Source organism: Penicillium paradoxum (genome assembly GCF_028828445.1).
Source record: "Penicillium paradoxum strain IBT 22861 chromosome Unknown utg000007l_segment0_segment0, whole genome shotgun sequence".
Lineage (NCBI taxonomy): Eukaryota > Fungi > Ascomycota > Eurotiomycetes > Eurotiales > Aspergillaceae > Penicillium > Penicillium paradoxum.
In genome coordinates, this window is record NW_026643185.1 from 4,239,847 (window position 1) to 4,254,734 (window position 14,888).

The window sequence follows — 14,888 nt, forward strand, 5'->3', positions numbered from 1 at the left end:
CGACATTAGTCATCTGATTGATGCCTTGCTGCCCTAGGAGGCTTTTACTAGTCCAAATGCGGTATGGTCTCATATCGCCTTGGGTCGGCGGGGATTTTCTTCAAGATTCGGCCGGCAGTATCCAGACCACCCTCTCATAGATATTCTTCCAATCTTTTTTTATTTGTACTTCTGCTATTTCAGTATGGCTGAAGTTGTGAACCGCAAATGCCGGGGTGTGGACTGCCCTAACGACGCAGGAACCTTGCAATGTCCAACATGTTTGAAGAGCGGCACGGACAGCTTTTTCTGTTCGCAGGACTGTTTCAAGCGAAGCTGGGTAGGCACTACGATATAATTGGAATGAGCGCAATATATGCGCATTTCTACGGGAGACTGAGCGCTAACTATCTACTTCAGAGCGAACACAAGACAATTCACAAAAAGAGTAATATCCTCACCAATCTTTTTCCTCCGAAGGTAGTTTCTGAACCAGATCCAGCTACCGGCAACTTCAACCCGTACCCATCCTTCCCCTACACCGGCTCTTTGAGGCCCGTCTACCCTTTGTCCGCCAAGCGAACCGTTCCCAAGACGATCCCACACCCGGACTATGCGCGTGATGGCATTCCCCGTTCCGAGCAGAAACTCATCGGCCGTCATAACATCACCATCTTGAATAAGGAGGAGCAGGAGGGCATGCGCACAGTTTGCCGATTGGCTCGTGAGGTTTTGGATGCCGCTGCCCGTGAATTGAAGCCTGGTGTCACTACGGACTACATCGATGAGGTTGTCCACAAGGCTTGTATAGAGCGCGATGTGCGAAAACCTTCTGCCCTGCTCCAAAATCATGTGCTGACCTGTATCCCTAGTCTTACCCCTCGCCCTTGAACTATATGAACTTCCCCAAGTCCGTCTGCACCTCGGTCAACGAGACCATCTGCCACGGTATTCCCGATCAACGTCCCTTGCAGGACGGAGACATTGTCAACATTGATGTCACTCTGTATCACAAGGGATTCCACGGCGATATCAACGAGACATACTATGTTGGAGACAAGGCCCTTGCAGACGCCGATGCCGTCCGAGTGGTGGAAACTTCGCGTGAATGTTTGGACCAGTCAATTGCCCTGGTCAAGCCTGGCATGCTGTTCCGCGAACCCGGCAATGTTATTGAGAAGCTTGCCAAGTCCCGTAACTGCAGTGTCGTCAAAAGCTACTGTGGCCACGGCATCAACCAGCTCTTCCACTGTGCGCCCAACGTTCCTCACTACGCTAAGAACAAGGCTGTTGGAACTGCTAAGCCCGGCATGTGCTTCACCATTGAGCCCATGATCAACATTGGTACCCACCGTGACCGCACTTGGCCCGACGACTGGACCAGCACCACCCAGGATGGATCTCTGTCAGCCCAGTTTGAGCACACCCTTCTCGTAACTGAGGACGGTGTTGAGGTTCTGACTGCCCGCCTGCCGGACTCACCCGGTGGTCCAGTTCCCATGCCCTCGACCGCATAAATGCAGGAAAATAGGAGTTGCTTAATTGGAAAGACTTGCATTTACGTTCAGATACCTACTTGACAACTGAATTTACGACCGTTCAATGCCTAGTATATTTTCTCCGTTACAATCATCTTTCCAATCCATAGGGCTAGTATATGCATAGTAGTTATGTAGCCGACTCCGCCGCATATTCAACGGCAACGCGGCATAAGTCTGAAGAATGGGGGTATTTGATTGGCCGAAACGGGAAATGCGGGTTAGCCCGTGAGGGGGGGCTGTCTCTTATCGGCACGTGCAATGCTTAGGCTTTTGGATGCTCTTGGTCTCCGTACTTTTTCTTTCCTCGTAGGCGTTCAGTCAAGTGTTTTGACTCTAAAACCTGGAGCAATCTGACAATCGACACGCAAGTCTCGAAAATGGCTCCAGAAACACCTCCTACCGAGACATCCGCGTTGCTAGGCTCTGCTTCTACCAACAGCGTCGTCTCCAACGGCACGATTACAGATCATAATGTGGAATCCGGGGTCCCAGTTGAAACGGAGCAGCAAGCCAAAAAATCGCTCTCTGATGCTCAGAAGCAACTGAAATATATTGTGCCAGCAATCTCCTTGGGTGTATGACGTTCATTCCAAATCTTATTCATTCCGTTTTCGGTAATCATCATCCAGGCTAACAGGTTTTATAGATCTTTTTGGCGGCGGCAGACCAAACAATTATCATGGCCAGTTATGGCCAAATTGGTAGCGATCTCAAGGCTCTCAATCTGACCAGCTGGATTGCTACTTCATATTTTCTGACCCTAACCTCTTTCCAGCCTTTATATGGCAAGCTGAGCGATATCTTTGGTCGCAAGCCTTGTCTGCTCTTTGCATATGCGATTTTTGGCATTGGCTGCTTGTTCTGCGGTCTGGCGCGAAATATTCATGAGTTGATTGCTGCTCGTGTATGTTTCACACAATCATCCCAGGTCTAAATCATGTAATGTTGACTCGATTTGGAATAGGTCTTCCAAGGCATTGGCGGCGGTGGTATGACAACTGTTGTTAGCATCTTAATGAGCGACATTGTTCCCCTACGTGATCGAGGCGTGTGGCAAGGTATTATCAATATTATTTATGCCACGGGGGCCGGTACCGGCGCACCACTGGGTGGCATTCTCTCCGACTATATTGGCTGGCGTTGGTATGAATGATGCAAGATCCCCGTCTCCTCGCATCATCTGACATCTTTCTCTAGGGCCTTCCTAGCGCAATTTCCGCTCTGCATCATTGCTTTCATTGCCGTATCGTTCTTCCTCAAGCTGCCCCCTCGCGAAAGTACCCACTGGAAAACCAAGCTGCGTCGCATTGATTTTCTTGGCGCAGTGGTTCTTGTTGGCGCAGTTCTTGGTTTCTTAATCGGTCTGGACCGTGGCAGTAATGTGTCATGGAAGTTACCTTTGACGATCGCTTCATTGAGTGTTTCGGCTGTCTTATTCGTGGTCTTCATCCTGGTTGAGATTTATCTGGCAGCCGAACCCTTTGCTCCTGGGCACATCATCTTCAACCGAACTTTCTTTGCCTGCTATGGCTGTAACTTCTTCAGCTTCGGGGGCTGGATTGCCGCTTTATTCTATATCCCGTTATATTTTCAAGCGGTAGATGGTGTGTCGGCTACGACTGCGGGACTTCGCATGTTGCCAAGTATTCTGGCTGGTGTATCTGGCTCCTTGTTTGCAGGCGTGTTGATGAAGAGATATGGCAAGTATTACTGGCTGACAGTTGGTGCATATACATCCCTGGCAACAGGTGTGTTCTGCATATACCTGTTCTCTGGGGGCTTGGTGGCGAGTACAGTCCCAATGATCTGCGGAATGGTACTTTCAGGGTTCGGAAATGGCATTGGCGTCACTTCAACCCTGATTGGTTTGAGTAAGTTTCTGCCTGATATTTTTTAAAAAGGACGTTTGAACTTCGCTAACCACTTCATCAGTATCAAATGCGACTCCAGAAGACCAGGCTGTTGTCACTGCTTGCTCCTATCTATTCCGCTCGTTGGGATCTGTGATAGGTCTATCTTTAACATCGACTGTCGTCCAGCAAATCCTGCGGAATCAATTAAAAATAGGTCTACATGATAGTAAGAATATCGATCAGATCGTTGAAGGGGTGCGGGAAAGTCTCGACTTTATCAAAACCCTCGACCTAGCAACTGCCAGGATTGTCCGGAACTCTTATGGCTGGTCCACTAACAAGGGATTCAGCTTTTTGGTTTGTGTGGTGTTCTTCGCTTTGTTGAGCAGCTTTTTTATCCGCGAGAGCAAACTCAATCGCTAATCCACAGGCGAAGCTATCCATTCAAAATCGTTCAGATTTGTGTTCGAAGTGACACAACTCGCACAGAAGTTAACATGCATGGTCAATCTAGCATTGGCAGGGCAGGGATTGTAAATTGCATATGTTCATAAGATGCATACACCAAAAGAGCCGTTAAGTGCATATAATTTGCATCTTTGAGAAATTATCTGAATATGAAATCTCCAAGAAACATCATCAGAAGCTACACAAATAGGTGCCCAAGATCAGCTGAAGGGATGACACAGTATATAAATATAGAGAACTACTATGGGCACCCAAAATTACTACGGGCACCTAGGGCGCTAAGCCTTTTACGATTTACTTCCCACTGGCCATAATTTATTCACAGCTTGTCGTATTTAATATGGTACTCCCTTAGTATTTCGGACAGTCCCCGAATCTTATCTGGGCACGCTATCGCGAACATAGAATCTCGCACGCCATCTACACTACCATATAAAAATGAGGCTATTCGCAGATGCTAATTTGATCAAGTTCTAGTGCAAAAATGGAGTTTTTTTCTACTAAAAAGGGGTTTGGTGTAAAAATAAAGCTATTCCTAGATGCTGATTTGATCGAGTTTTTTCCTACTAAAAAAGGGGTTTGGTGCAAAAATGAGGCTATTCCTAGATGCTAATTTAATCAAGTTCTAGTGCAAAAATGGAGTTTTTTTCTACTAAAAAGGGGTTTAGTGCAAAAATGAAGCTATTCCTAGATACTGATTTAATTAAGTTTTTTCCTACTAAAAAAGGGGTTTAGTGCAAAAATGAGGCTATTCCTAGATACTGATTTGATTAAGTTCTAGTGCAAAAATGGAGTTTTTTCCTACTAAAAAAGAGGGTTTAGTGATATAGGGTTTAATCGGTCACGTAATCGTAAAATAGAGGCTGTTTTTTAAAGATAGTACTAATCGAGTTTTCTTACCCTAGCTTAGCCTACCTCCTAAACTGTAAGCCCTAGTACGTATAGCTTTATAAATTTTTACTTATATCTAATAGATATAGATAGACTAGACACTATAGACCCCTAACCCCCTAACCTTCCCGATACTATACCCCCTTTCTAAATAATTACGAATACTACCTCTATTAGTATCTAAGCCGTAAAAGCTAAAGCGTTAGATATCCTTAACTTATAGTCCCTCCCGCTAGGCTTCCTAATCGTTACCTAGCGTAGCGTACTTAATAAGATATAATTCTAATATAGCCGTAGTCGGGGTTATCGGACTAATCGGGCCTCCCTAAATAGATAGTGAAGGCGAGTTCGTTATATAACTTCCTACCCCTTTAAAGGTAACCTTCGACTTACTACCGGCGGTATCTAGTAGGTTAAAATTATTACTTCCTACTATAATTATAGTATAGTTAACGAGTTAACTATAATTATCCCCCGAAAGCGTAAGCGAAGGCGAGTCCTACCTACTATTATAACCTAGATTACCGATAGTATCTTTACCTATTATATTATAAGTAGTATTCGGGGGTAGGCCGAGGCCGAGGGGCGTACTTTATATCTACGTACCTATAATATTAATAATATTAGGGCTAGTATAACGCGAAAATAGCTCGCTAGACGTACCCCGATATAGGCCCTTCTTATAGATCTCCTAAGGGATAGTACTTAGATTATTAGGTATAAGGTGAATACCGTTAATAACTCCCTTACTTCCCTTTTTTTAGTCTATAAAATTAGTCTTTAGCTTCTATATATCTATCCGTATATTTTATAGATAGACTATACGTATAAGACTAATAAATAGAAGATACCCCTACTAAATATCGTAGGAGTATCTTCTATTAGGAAGATCTTCTATATTACCTATACTTTTTTAAGTAGTGAGAAGGAAGCTACTTATAATCGGGCACTTAGCTAGCTACGGGATATCTATATAGCTATTAGTAGTAGTATAAGTATACTAATACTTATCTGTACTACTATAGCTAATCCCCTAGAGTTAGAGTCTTTAGTAGCTAGTCCCCTAATACCCTATATTCTATAAAGTATACTCGAAAATAGCTATCTATCTAGCTTTATATTAATATATAACTTTAAGGATACCACTCTAGCTACTACCTCTCACTTTAGCCTATATACTATCTTAATAGATAAGGAGTAGGCTTTACGAAATATAGTTAAAAATATTAGTATCTTAACTATTATATAGTTTATATATATTACGACCCTCTACTAGGAGAGTGCCTTATAGGCTAGATCCCGCCTAGTCTAGTGACCTAGAACCCATAACCTAGTAGGGGTAGTATAACCCCCCGCTAGAGACCGTACTAGGGAGACTAAGTCCTACCGGGTTAGGTAACCTAGTCCCGTGACCCGCTAAAGGTCATCTATATAGAGACTATTAGGAGAACTTAGCTCTTTAGCGATTAGTTTATAAATATACTAGCACCCTACTATTCCTTCACTCTAGTTCTATATTACCTACTAGGACCCGCTAACACGCCGGTCCTAACATTCTAATCGCTAAATCTTAATTAAACTAGACTATTAGAATACGTAATATCGACGACTTAACGTACGAGCGACCGCCTAAGGGGAACCTTAGCCCTAATCGCGGAAACGAACGACGTCCTAGGACCCCTATAACCCCTACTAGAAGAGGTAGAGATATAGGGAGTCGACGATAACCTTTAGGGAGGAAACCCGCCGGATCCGATAACCCTAACTAAGGTAGATAAGGAGGCGGAACTCCGAGAGTTAGAGACCTTTAAAAGACGTCTAGCTTTAGTAAAGGAGAAAAATAGGATCCGTACGGAGCTATAGGACGAAGAAAAAAACGTAGTAATCCTATAGGCGAGAATATAAGGATCTAAGATCTATTAAGGTTTACTAGATAGTACTACTAACTAAACTACTTACTAACTACTTAATACTATCTATATAAACTTAATTATATTATAAAGAAGTATTAGAGACTACTTATCTTATTAGAAGGAAATAAGGGAACTATATATACCCTATAATATAATAATATATAAAGCTAAGAGTTTAGGTAAATATAATCTTTTTAAGTTAAACTAGGAAGCCTTCTAGAATAGATACCCTAACTAGTTTACTAGCGATATATATAAAGTAGACTAAGTAACTAAGTTCCTAGCGCTAAAGGTTAATATAATATAGATAAAATACTATAGGAATAATCTAGGTATAATATTTACTTAGTCGGTCTTCGAAATATAGGTACTCGCTTAGGTTACTAACTTTATCGAGATATAGTAAGAAGCTAAATATAATTAGTAGTAGATAACGTAAGCTAAGTATTAGGATATATATTAATATACCTTAAAGCTTACCGGACTCTATAACCGCTTAAAAGATATACTAACTAGATAGATAAGAATCGACTATTTAGAGATAGGTATTATTAAAGAGATATAAGACGAAGTAAAGAGATTTATAGCCCCCGCTATAGATTAATAGGATAACTAAGTAGCCTTCTATAACTAAATTAAGAAAGTAATACTAAGTAAGATATTATATCTTAGAGAGACTAAGAAGATAGCGCTAAGAAATACTATAGACTTATATAGATCTAGTAGAAGACCTTTTAAAGGAAATAGCGCTTTCCCTATATAGTAAGCTACGATTATTACGGAGAGTAGAAAAGCTACTATAGGGTCTAAATAAGACTAAAATAGAGATAATAAATTCTATAACTTCTATAATAAGCTAGGCTATTATATAAAAGACTACTATAAGAAAGCTATAATAAATACTATAGCCGCGGAAGAGTTAAAAAAATAGACGACCCTATATTATAGACTTTTATAGTATTAGGGATAGTTCTTTTCGGAGAACGTAAAGAAGTATACCGAGTACTTATCTATAACGTATTAATATTAGATATTAAGACTAGAGCCTTAATAGGAGTAGCTAAGATATTAATAAATAGTAGCGTAATCTAGAGTTTCGTAAGCTAGAAATAGGTAAAAGAGAACCTAGAAGAGATATATATAATAAGTACCCGTCTAGTAGAAGCTATAGATAGACGTAAGATCCCTTTATATAAAAGCTAAGAAGTATAGCTTAGTCTAATAGACCGGAATAGAACCTATAGAGTTATTAAAATAATTTATAAAGCTATAGATATAATAATTTATAATATAATCCTAGGAATAGATTAGCTTAGACTAGTAAATCTAGATATTAACTAGATAACTAGTAAATAAGTATATAGAAATATAACCTTATTAGAGATTAAAACCCTCCTATTAGAAGACTTTAAAAAAGAAGTAAAACTATAAGATATACTTAGAGAGCTACGCTTAGATATTAATAAGGTTATTAGGGAGTTTATAGTAATACTAGAGATAATATAAAGCTTAAATAGGATCTCCTATCCGATATAACCCCTAACTAAACTCCTATTAGAATACTAAGATCTAACTATTATAGTAAGTAAAAAAAGTATTATAGTCTTTCTAATCTATATAGAGTATAATTATATAATCGAGCTAATACTAGGTAAGATATCCCTTTAGAGGCTAGTATATATATTATCTACTAAGGAGTTAGAAGTCCTCTATTAGTATATTAAAGAGAACCTCGAAAAAGGCTAGATCCGATATTTAAAGAGTTAATCGGGTATACCTATCCTCTTTATACCGAAGAAAGATAGTAAGCTTAGACTCTATATAGACTATAGAGGGTTAAACGCGATCACTATTAAGAACCGCTACCCTTTACTACTAATTAATAAGTCCCTAGTAAGATTATTAGGAGTATAGATCTATACTAAACTAGATCTATAAAATACTTATTATAGAATCTATATAAAATAGGGAGATAAGTAGAAAATAGCGTTTAGATACCGCTACGGATATTTCGAATATATAGTAATACCGTTTAGACTCGTAAATACTCCTACTACCTTTTAGGCGTACGTTAATAGAGCCTTAATAGGACTTATTAATATCTACCTAATAGTATATCTTAATAATATACTAATCTTCTCGAAGGATAAAGAGACCTATATATACTATATCCGAGAAATACTAAAACGCCTAATTAAGTAGAGGTTATTTATTAAATCTAGTAAATATACGTTTTATATAGAGAGAGTTAACTTTTTAGGCTTTATTATCTCCCGCTATAGAGTTACTATAGATCCTACCTAAGTAGAAATAATAAGCTAGTAGCTAAAGCCGACCTATATCTTTAATATATAGTAGTTCGTAGGCTTCGCTAACTTCTACTAATATTTTATTAGGAAATAGTTAATAATTAGCGCTCTTTTTAACGATCTAATTAAGGGGCTAAACGTATAAAAAAAGAGAAGAAATAAGCGCTAAGAAGAGTTTATTTTTATAGAAGAAGTATAAGAAGCTTTTAAAAGGACTAAAACCGCTTTCTAGACTATACCGATACTTATATATTTTAATACTACGTTAAAAACTATAATAGAAACGGATATATTAAGAGCCGCTATTTATATAATTATATTATAGCTCTATAAAGATAGATACTAATATCCTATCGCCTTCTACTTCTAGAAAATACTAGTAGTAAAAAGAAATTACTAGATTAATAACTAAAAAATATTAGTAATCTTTATAGAGTTTAAAGAATAGCGCTACTTCTTTAAAGGAAATAAGTACCTAATTATAGTAATAACGGATTATACTAATCTTATCTAATTTATAACGACTAAAGAGCTTACGAGATACTAGGTACGCTAGGTAGAATACCTTATAGGTTTTAACTTCGTTATTATATTCCGCCTAAGGAAAATAAACCCTATAAATACTTCTAATAGATAACCTAACTATATAGTAAATAAACTACCGGATACTATAAGTCGTAATATCTTTATATAAAGACTTAAGGAGACTATCGGTAAAGGCGTTAGTTATTAAAGAGATCTATAGGATATAATATATCTAGGCGCTATAATAACTATAGTACGCGTAGAGATCCCTACTAAGCCTACGACGAATAGACTACTAAGTTAAAAGGAGGTACGCGAAGTAGCTAAAGGAGAAACTATATATACCTATAAGCCGCTAGAAATTATAGTAGAACTTATACTTAAGATATAGGCGAAGAATAAGTTCTATAGGAATACGCTTAGAAGGGTATAGGAAACCGATAACTTTAAATAACCCCTAAAAATATAATAAAGCGTAAGGAGCTAGGATAGACTACTAAGATATAATAACTACGTCTATATTCCTAAAGGCGAACCTATAATCTATTAGAAAATTATAAGAATCTACTATAATAATCTATAGGTAGGCTATTATATAAGGAAAAGAACGCTATAAGCTATTAGATATAAATATTAGTAGAAAATCTTTATTAAAAATATATAAGACTATATCCTTATATACTAGATTTATTAGTTTAATACTATTAAACGCTATAAACTATATAGACTACTTAAACTACTACTAATATTAGAGAGACTAGGCTAATAGATAAGTATAGACTTTATTATAGGCCTACTACCCTTAAAATAAGAGGGGAAGGCCTACGACGTAATTATAGCTATAGTCGATCTATTCTTAAAATATTCCCTCTATATTTCCTATACTAAGGATATAGACTCACTAGAACTTATAATCTTATTTTACGAAAAGGTTATATCCTTATAGGGAATACTAGAAAATCTCGTTAGTAATAGAGGTACTATCTTTATATTAAAATTCTAAAGCTATTTCTACTACCTCCTTACTATAAGATATAGACTATTAATAGCCTATTATCTATAAATTAATAGATAGATAGAGAGATAAAACTAAAGTATTAAGTATTACTTATATAATATAGTAAGCTAGTACTAAGATAACTAGATAAGATAGATCCCTTTTATATAAATTATCTATAATATTACTACCTATAGCGTACTAAGAATATCCCTAGCCGAAGTATTACTAGGATTCCGACTAGAACTAAGAACGTTAGTATTAGATAGGAAGATAGAAATCTATAATAACGCTAAAAGCTACGTAGAGGAAATACTAAAGATATAAGAAATACTAAGAAAGCGCCTAGAAGAGTTAAAAACTATAATAAAGTAAGCCTATAATAGGAAATATATAGAGAAATCTTTTATAATTAGATAATAGGTTATACTAAAAAATAAGTATATTAACTTAGGATAACTATATAAAAAGCTAGATAACCGCTATATAAGACTTTTTACGATAGTAGATATAGTAAGATAATAGATATACTAACTAATCCTTATACTAAGATACTATAAGATCTACCCTATATAATATATTTTAATATTAGAGCTATATTATAGAGATCCGCTAAAAGTTTAAGAGCGGCCCGATCCTATACTAATAGATAACTAACCTAAATAAGAGATTAAGGAGATCCTTACTAATAACTATAAGGGCGCCGAATACCTTATTAAATAGAGAGAATATAAGTATAAGGAAAATACTTAGGAGCCGAGAGAAAACGTAGAAAATATATTAGTATTCGAGAGCTATTATAATAAGAAGAAAGAACGGCTAGAGCGTATAATACGCTAAAGAAGATCTATAAAGAAGAAGTTAATATAATCTAGGATTTACTATTAGATACGTTCTAGGAAGGTTAGAAGGACTAAAGTAGGCTTAAGAACGCCGAACCTAATAGCTAACTACTAAATAGACCCCTAGAAAATAACTAGCTATACTAGTATATACTATAGATAGGTTAAGGGAGAATCTAGAATACTAGTAAAGATAAGAAGCGGATAAAAAATATCCTAAAGAGATTATAGATATAGGATAAGGATACGTAGGAGTTTATCGCCGAAAAATAGGATAAAAAGTAATATAGCTAATACTCTCTAAAGGTATAACGTAATAACTACCTATACTAGATAAGTAACCTTTAAGATACGCTTATATCCTTACTATTATATATATAACTTAGCCTAAAAAGGCGCCTAAAGCTAATCTATAACCCGACTTATTAATAAAATCTATATTAAAGGGGGCGGAGGGAGTAAAGAAGGTAAAGAGGGTATAGCGTAAAAAGGACTAAAAGGCGTAACTATACCTATATAGATATCTCGAGTTAAAGTATTCTATATACTTCGAAACCTCTATATAATTATAAGGAACGATATATTTTACGCGGGGGTAGTATAGGATACTAAGATATAAGTATTAGCTTAAGCGTTAAGCCTAGAATTAACCTAAGGAATATTAATAACCGTTAATATAAGCGGAGGTCTATATTTACTATTATATAAGACTACCGCTTCCTTATATAATAATTATACTAAGGAGTATTAATATTAATCCCGCTAAACGGAGGGATATATATATACCCCGGGTTATATCTAAGATAGTCTATATAACGCCGATACTATATACTTATAGGGTTAGTAGGGGAGACGATAGCTAGAGAGGCGTAATTATTAATAGAGATATATATCGTACTCGCGACTAAAGGAAAAGGAGCTACTATAATAAGTCGAAATAACCTATAGTAAGAAAAGCGAGATAACGAAAAGCTATAAGAAGAAAAGCGAAGCGACGAAAAGCTATAAGAAGAAAAAGTGAAAGGATAAGGAAGTATAGAAAGAAGAAAGCTATAACTCGAAGAAAGATAAGTAAAAAATATATAAAGAACTTAGATTATACGCGATAAAGAGAGATAACGCTTAAAGCTCTAAGTCTATCTATACCTTCCACTATAAAGATAAATTACCCTCTTTTAGATAGCTAGATATATATACTATTTTCGAACCCTCCCTATCTCGACTATAAGAGACTCTCGACCCCCGACCCTTAGCTACGAGGACGTAGCTCTTTAAGGAGGGGGAAAATATTATAACCCTCTACTAGGAGAGTACCTTATAGGCTAGATCCCGCCTAGTCTAGTGATCTAGAACCCGTGACCTAGTAGGGGTAGTATAACCCCCCGCTAGAGACCGCACTAGGGAGACTAAGTCCTACCGGGTTAGGTGACCTAGTCCTATAACCCACTAAAGGTTATCTATATAGAGACTACTAGGGGAACTTAGCTCTTTAACGATTAGTTTATAAATATACTAGCACCCTACTATTCCTTCACTCTAGTTCTATATTACCTACTAGGACCCGCTAGTACGCCGGTCCTAATAATATACTAACTACTAGCTATTTTACTAGGTTTTTCCTATAACTAATACTATCCTATGCCTCTAGTATATTACTTATAACGTCGAGTTATACGCTAGGCCCTTTATCTATCGTTATATCCTTAATAATATCGCCGAAGACGATACCTAAATACGCCCTATAGTTAATAATATTATATATATAATCACTATACACTAGGAAATAATAAAAAAGGACTAGTATTTTATTATCTTCGCGTATATAGTTAATAATATAGAGACTCGGTAGGCTACCTTTAAGGATAAGTATTAGCACTATCTAGGTCTACTAGTATATATTAATAAAGAATAGATCCGCGGTTACGGTCCCTATTTTTTACGATACTATACTAGTAGGTTTCTCTATCTTAATAAAAGCTCTATATCCCGCGTGGAATCTACCTATCGTTACCTTAAACTCGATATATAATCGGGTATAAAGGTGTTAGGACCGGCGTACTAGCGGGTCCTAGTAGGTAATATAGAACTAGAGTGAAGGAATAGTAGGGTGCTAGTATATTTATAAACTAATCGCTAAAGAGCTAAGTTCCCCTAGTAGTCTCTATATAGATAACCTTTAGTAGGTCACGGGACTAGGTCACCTAACCCGGTAGGACTTAGTCTCCCTAGTACGGTCTCTAGCGGGGGGTTATACTACCCTTACTAGGTCACGGGTTCTAGGTTATAGGACTAAGCGGGATCTAGCCTATAAGGCACTCTCCTAGTAGAGGGTCGTAATATTTTCCCCCTCCTTAAAGAGCTACATCCTCGTAGCTAAGGGTCGGGGGTCGAGGGTCTCTTATAGTCGAGATAGGGAGGGTTCGAAAATAGTATATATATCTAGCTATCTAAAAGAGGGTAATTTATCTTTATAGTAAAAGGTATAGATAGACTCGGAGCTTTAAGCGTTATCTCTCTTCGTCGCGTATAATCTAAGTTCTTTATATATTTTTTACTTATCTCTCTTTAAGTTATAGCTTTCTTCTTTCTATATTTCCTTATCCTTTCGCTTTTTCTTCTTATAGCTTTTTATCGCTTCGCTTTTCTTCTTATAGCTTTTCGTTATCTCGCTTTTCTTACTATAGGTTATTTCGACTTATTATAGTAGCTCCCTTTCCTTCGGTCGTAAGTACGATATATACCTCTATTAATAATTACGCCCCTCCGGCTATTATCTCCCCTACTAACCTTACAAGTGCGTAGTATTAGCGTTATATAGACCGTCTTAGATATAACCCGGGGTATATATATATCCCTCCGCTTAGCGGGATTAACGTTAATACTCCCCGGTATAACTATTATATAAGGAAGCGGTAGTCTTATATAATAGTAAGTATAGACCTCCGCTTATATTAGTAGTTATTAACGTTCTTTAGGTCGATTCTAGGCTCGACGCTTAAGCTAATACTTATATCTTAGCGCCCTATACTACCCCCGTATAGAATATATCGTTCTTTACGATTATATAGGGGTTTCGAGGTACGCGGAATACTTTAACTCGAGATATCTATACGGGTATAGTTACGCCTTTTAGTTCTCCTCGCGCTACGCCCCCTCCCCCTCCCCCTACCCCCTCCGCCCCCTTCGACGTAGGTTTTATTAATAAGTCGGGTTATAGGTTAGCTTCGGGCGCCTCCTCGGGCTAGGTTATATATATAGCGGTAAGGATATAGGCGTATCTTAGAGGTTACTTGTCTAGTATAGGTAGTTATTACGTTATACCCTTAGAGAGTGTTAGCTATATTACTTTTTATCCTATTTTTCGGCGATAAACTCCTACGTATCCTTATCGTACGTCTATAGTCTCTTTAGGATATTTTTCGTCCGCTCCTTATCTTTACTAGTATTCTAGATCCTCCCCTAACCTATCTATAGTATATACTAGTATAGCTAGTTATTTTCTAAGGGTCTATTCGGTAGTTAGCTATCGGGTTCGGCGTTCTTAAGCCTACTCTAGTCCTTTTAACCTTC

The 14,888-nt window shown here is 37.3% G+C and overlaps 2 protein-coding genes across 2 annotated transcripts; both read left to right on the forward strand.

Moving 5' to 3' along the window:
• Positions 1-184: 184 nt before the first annotated feature.
• On the forward strand, positions 185-1,496 carry N7457_009097 (methionine aminopeptidase MAP1; the record flags this gene model as incomplete). Its single annotated transcript, XM_057180140.1, has 3 exons — positions 185-319; positions 400-798; positions 852-1,496. 3 exons carry the CDS (start codon positions 185-187, stop codon positions 1,494-1,496), a joined length of 1,179 nt encoding a protein of 392 aa, XP_057028526.1.
• A 401-nt stretch (positions 1,497-1,897) lies between these two features.
• Positions 1,898-3,796, forward strand: N7457_009098 (putative MFS multidrug transporter; the record flags this gene model as incomplete). Its single annotated transcript, XM_057180141.1, has 5 exons — positions 1,898-2,095; positions 2,167-2,424; positions 2,485-2,663; positions 2,718-3,391; positions 3,453-3,796. The coding sequence occupies 5 exons, from the start codon at positions 1,898-1,900 to the stop codon at positions 3,794-3,796; spliced, it is 1,653 nt and encodes a 550-aa protein (XP_057028527.1).
• Between the last annotated feature and the right edge of the window lie 11,092 nt (positions 3,797-14,888).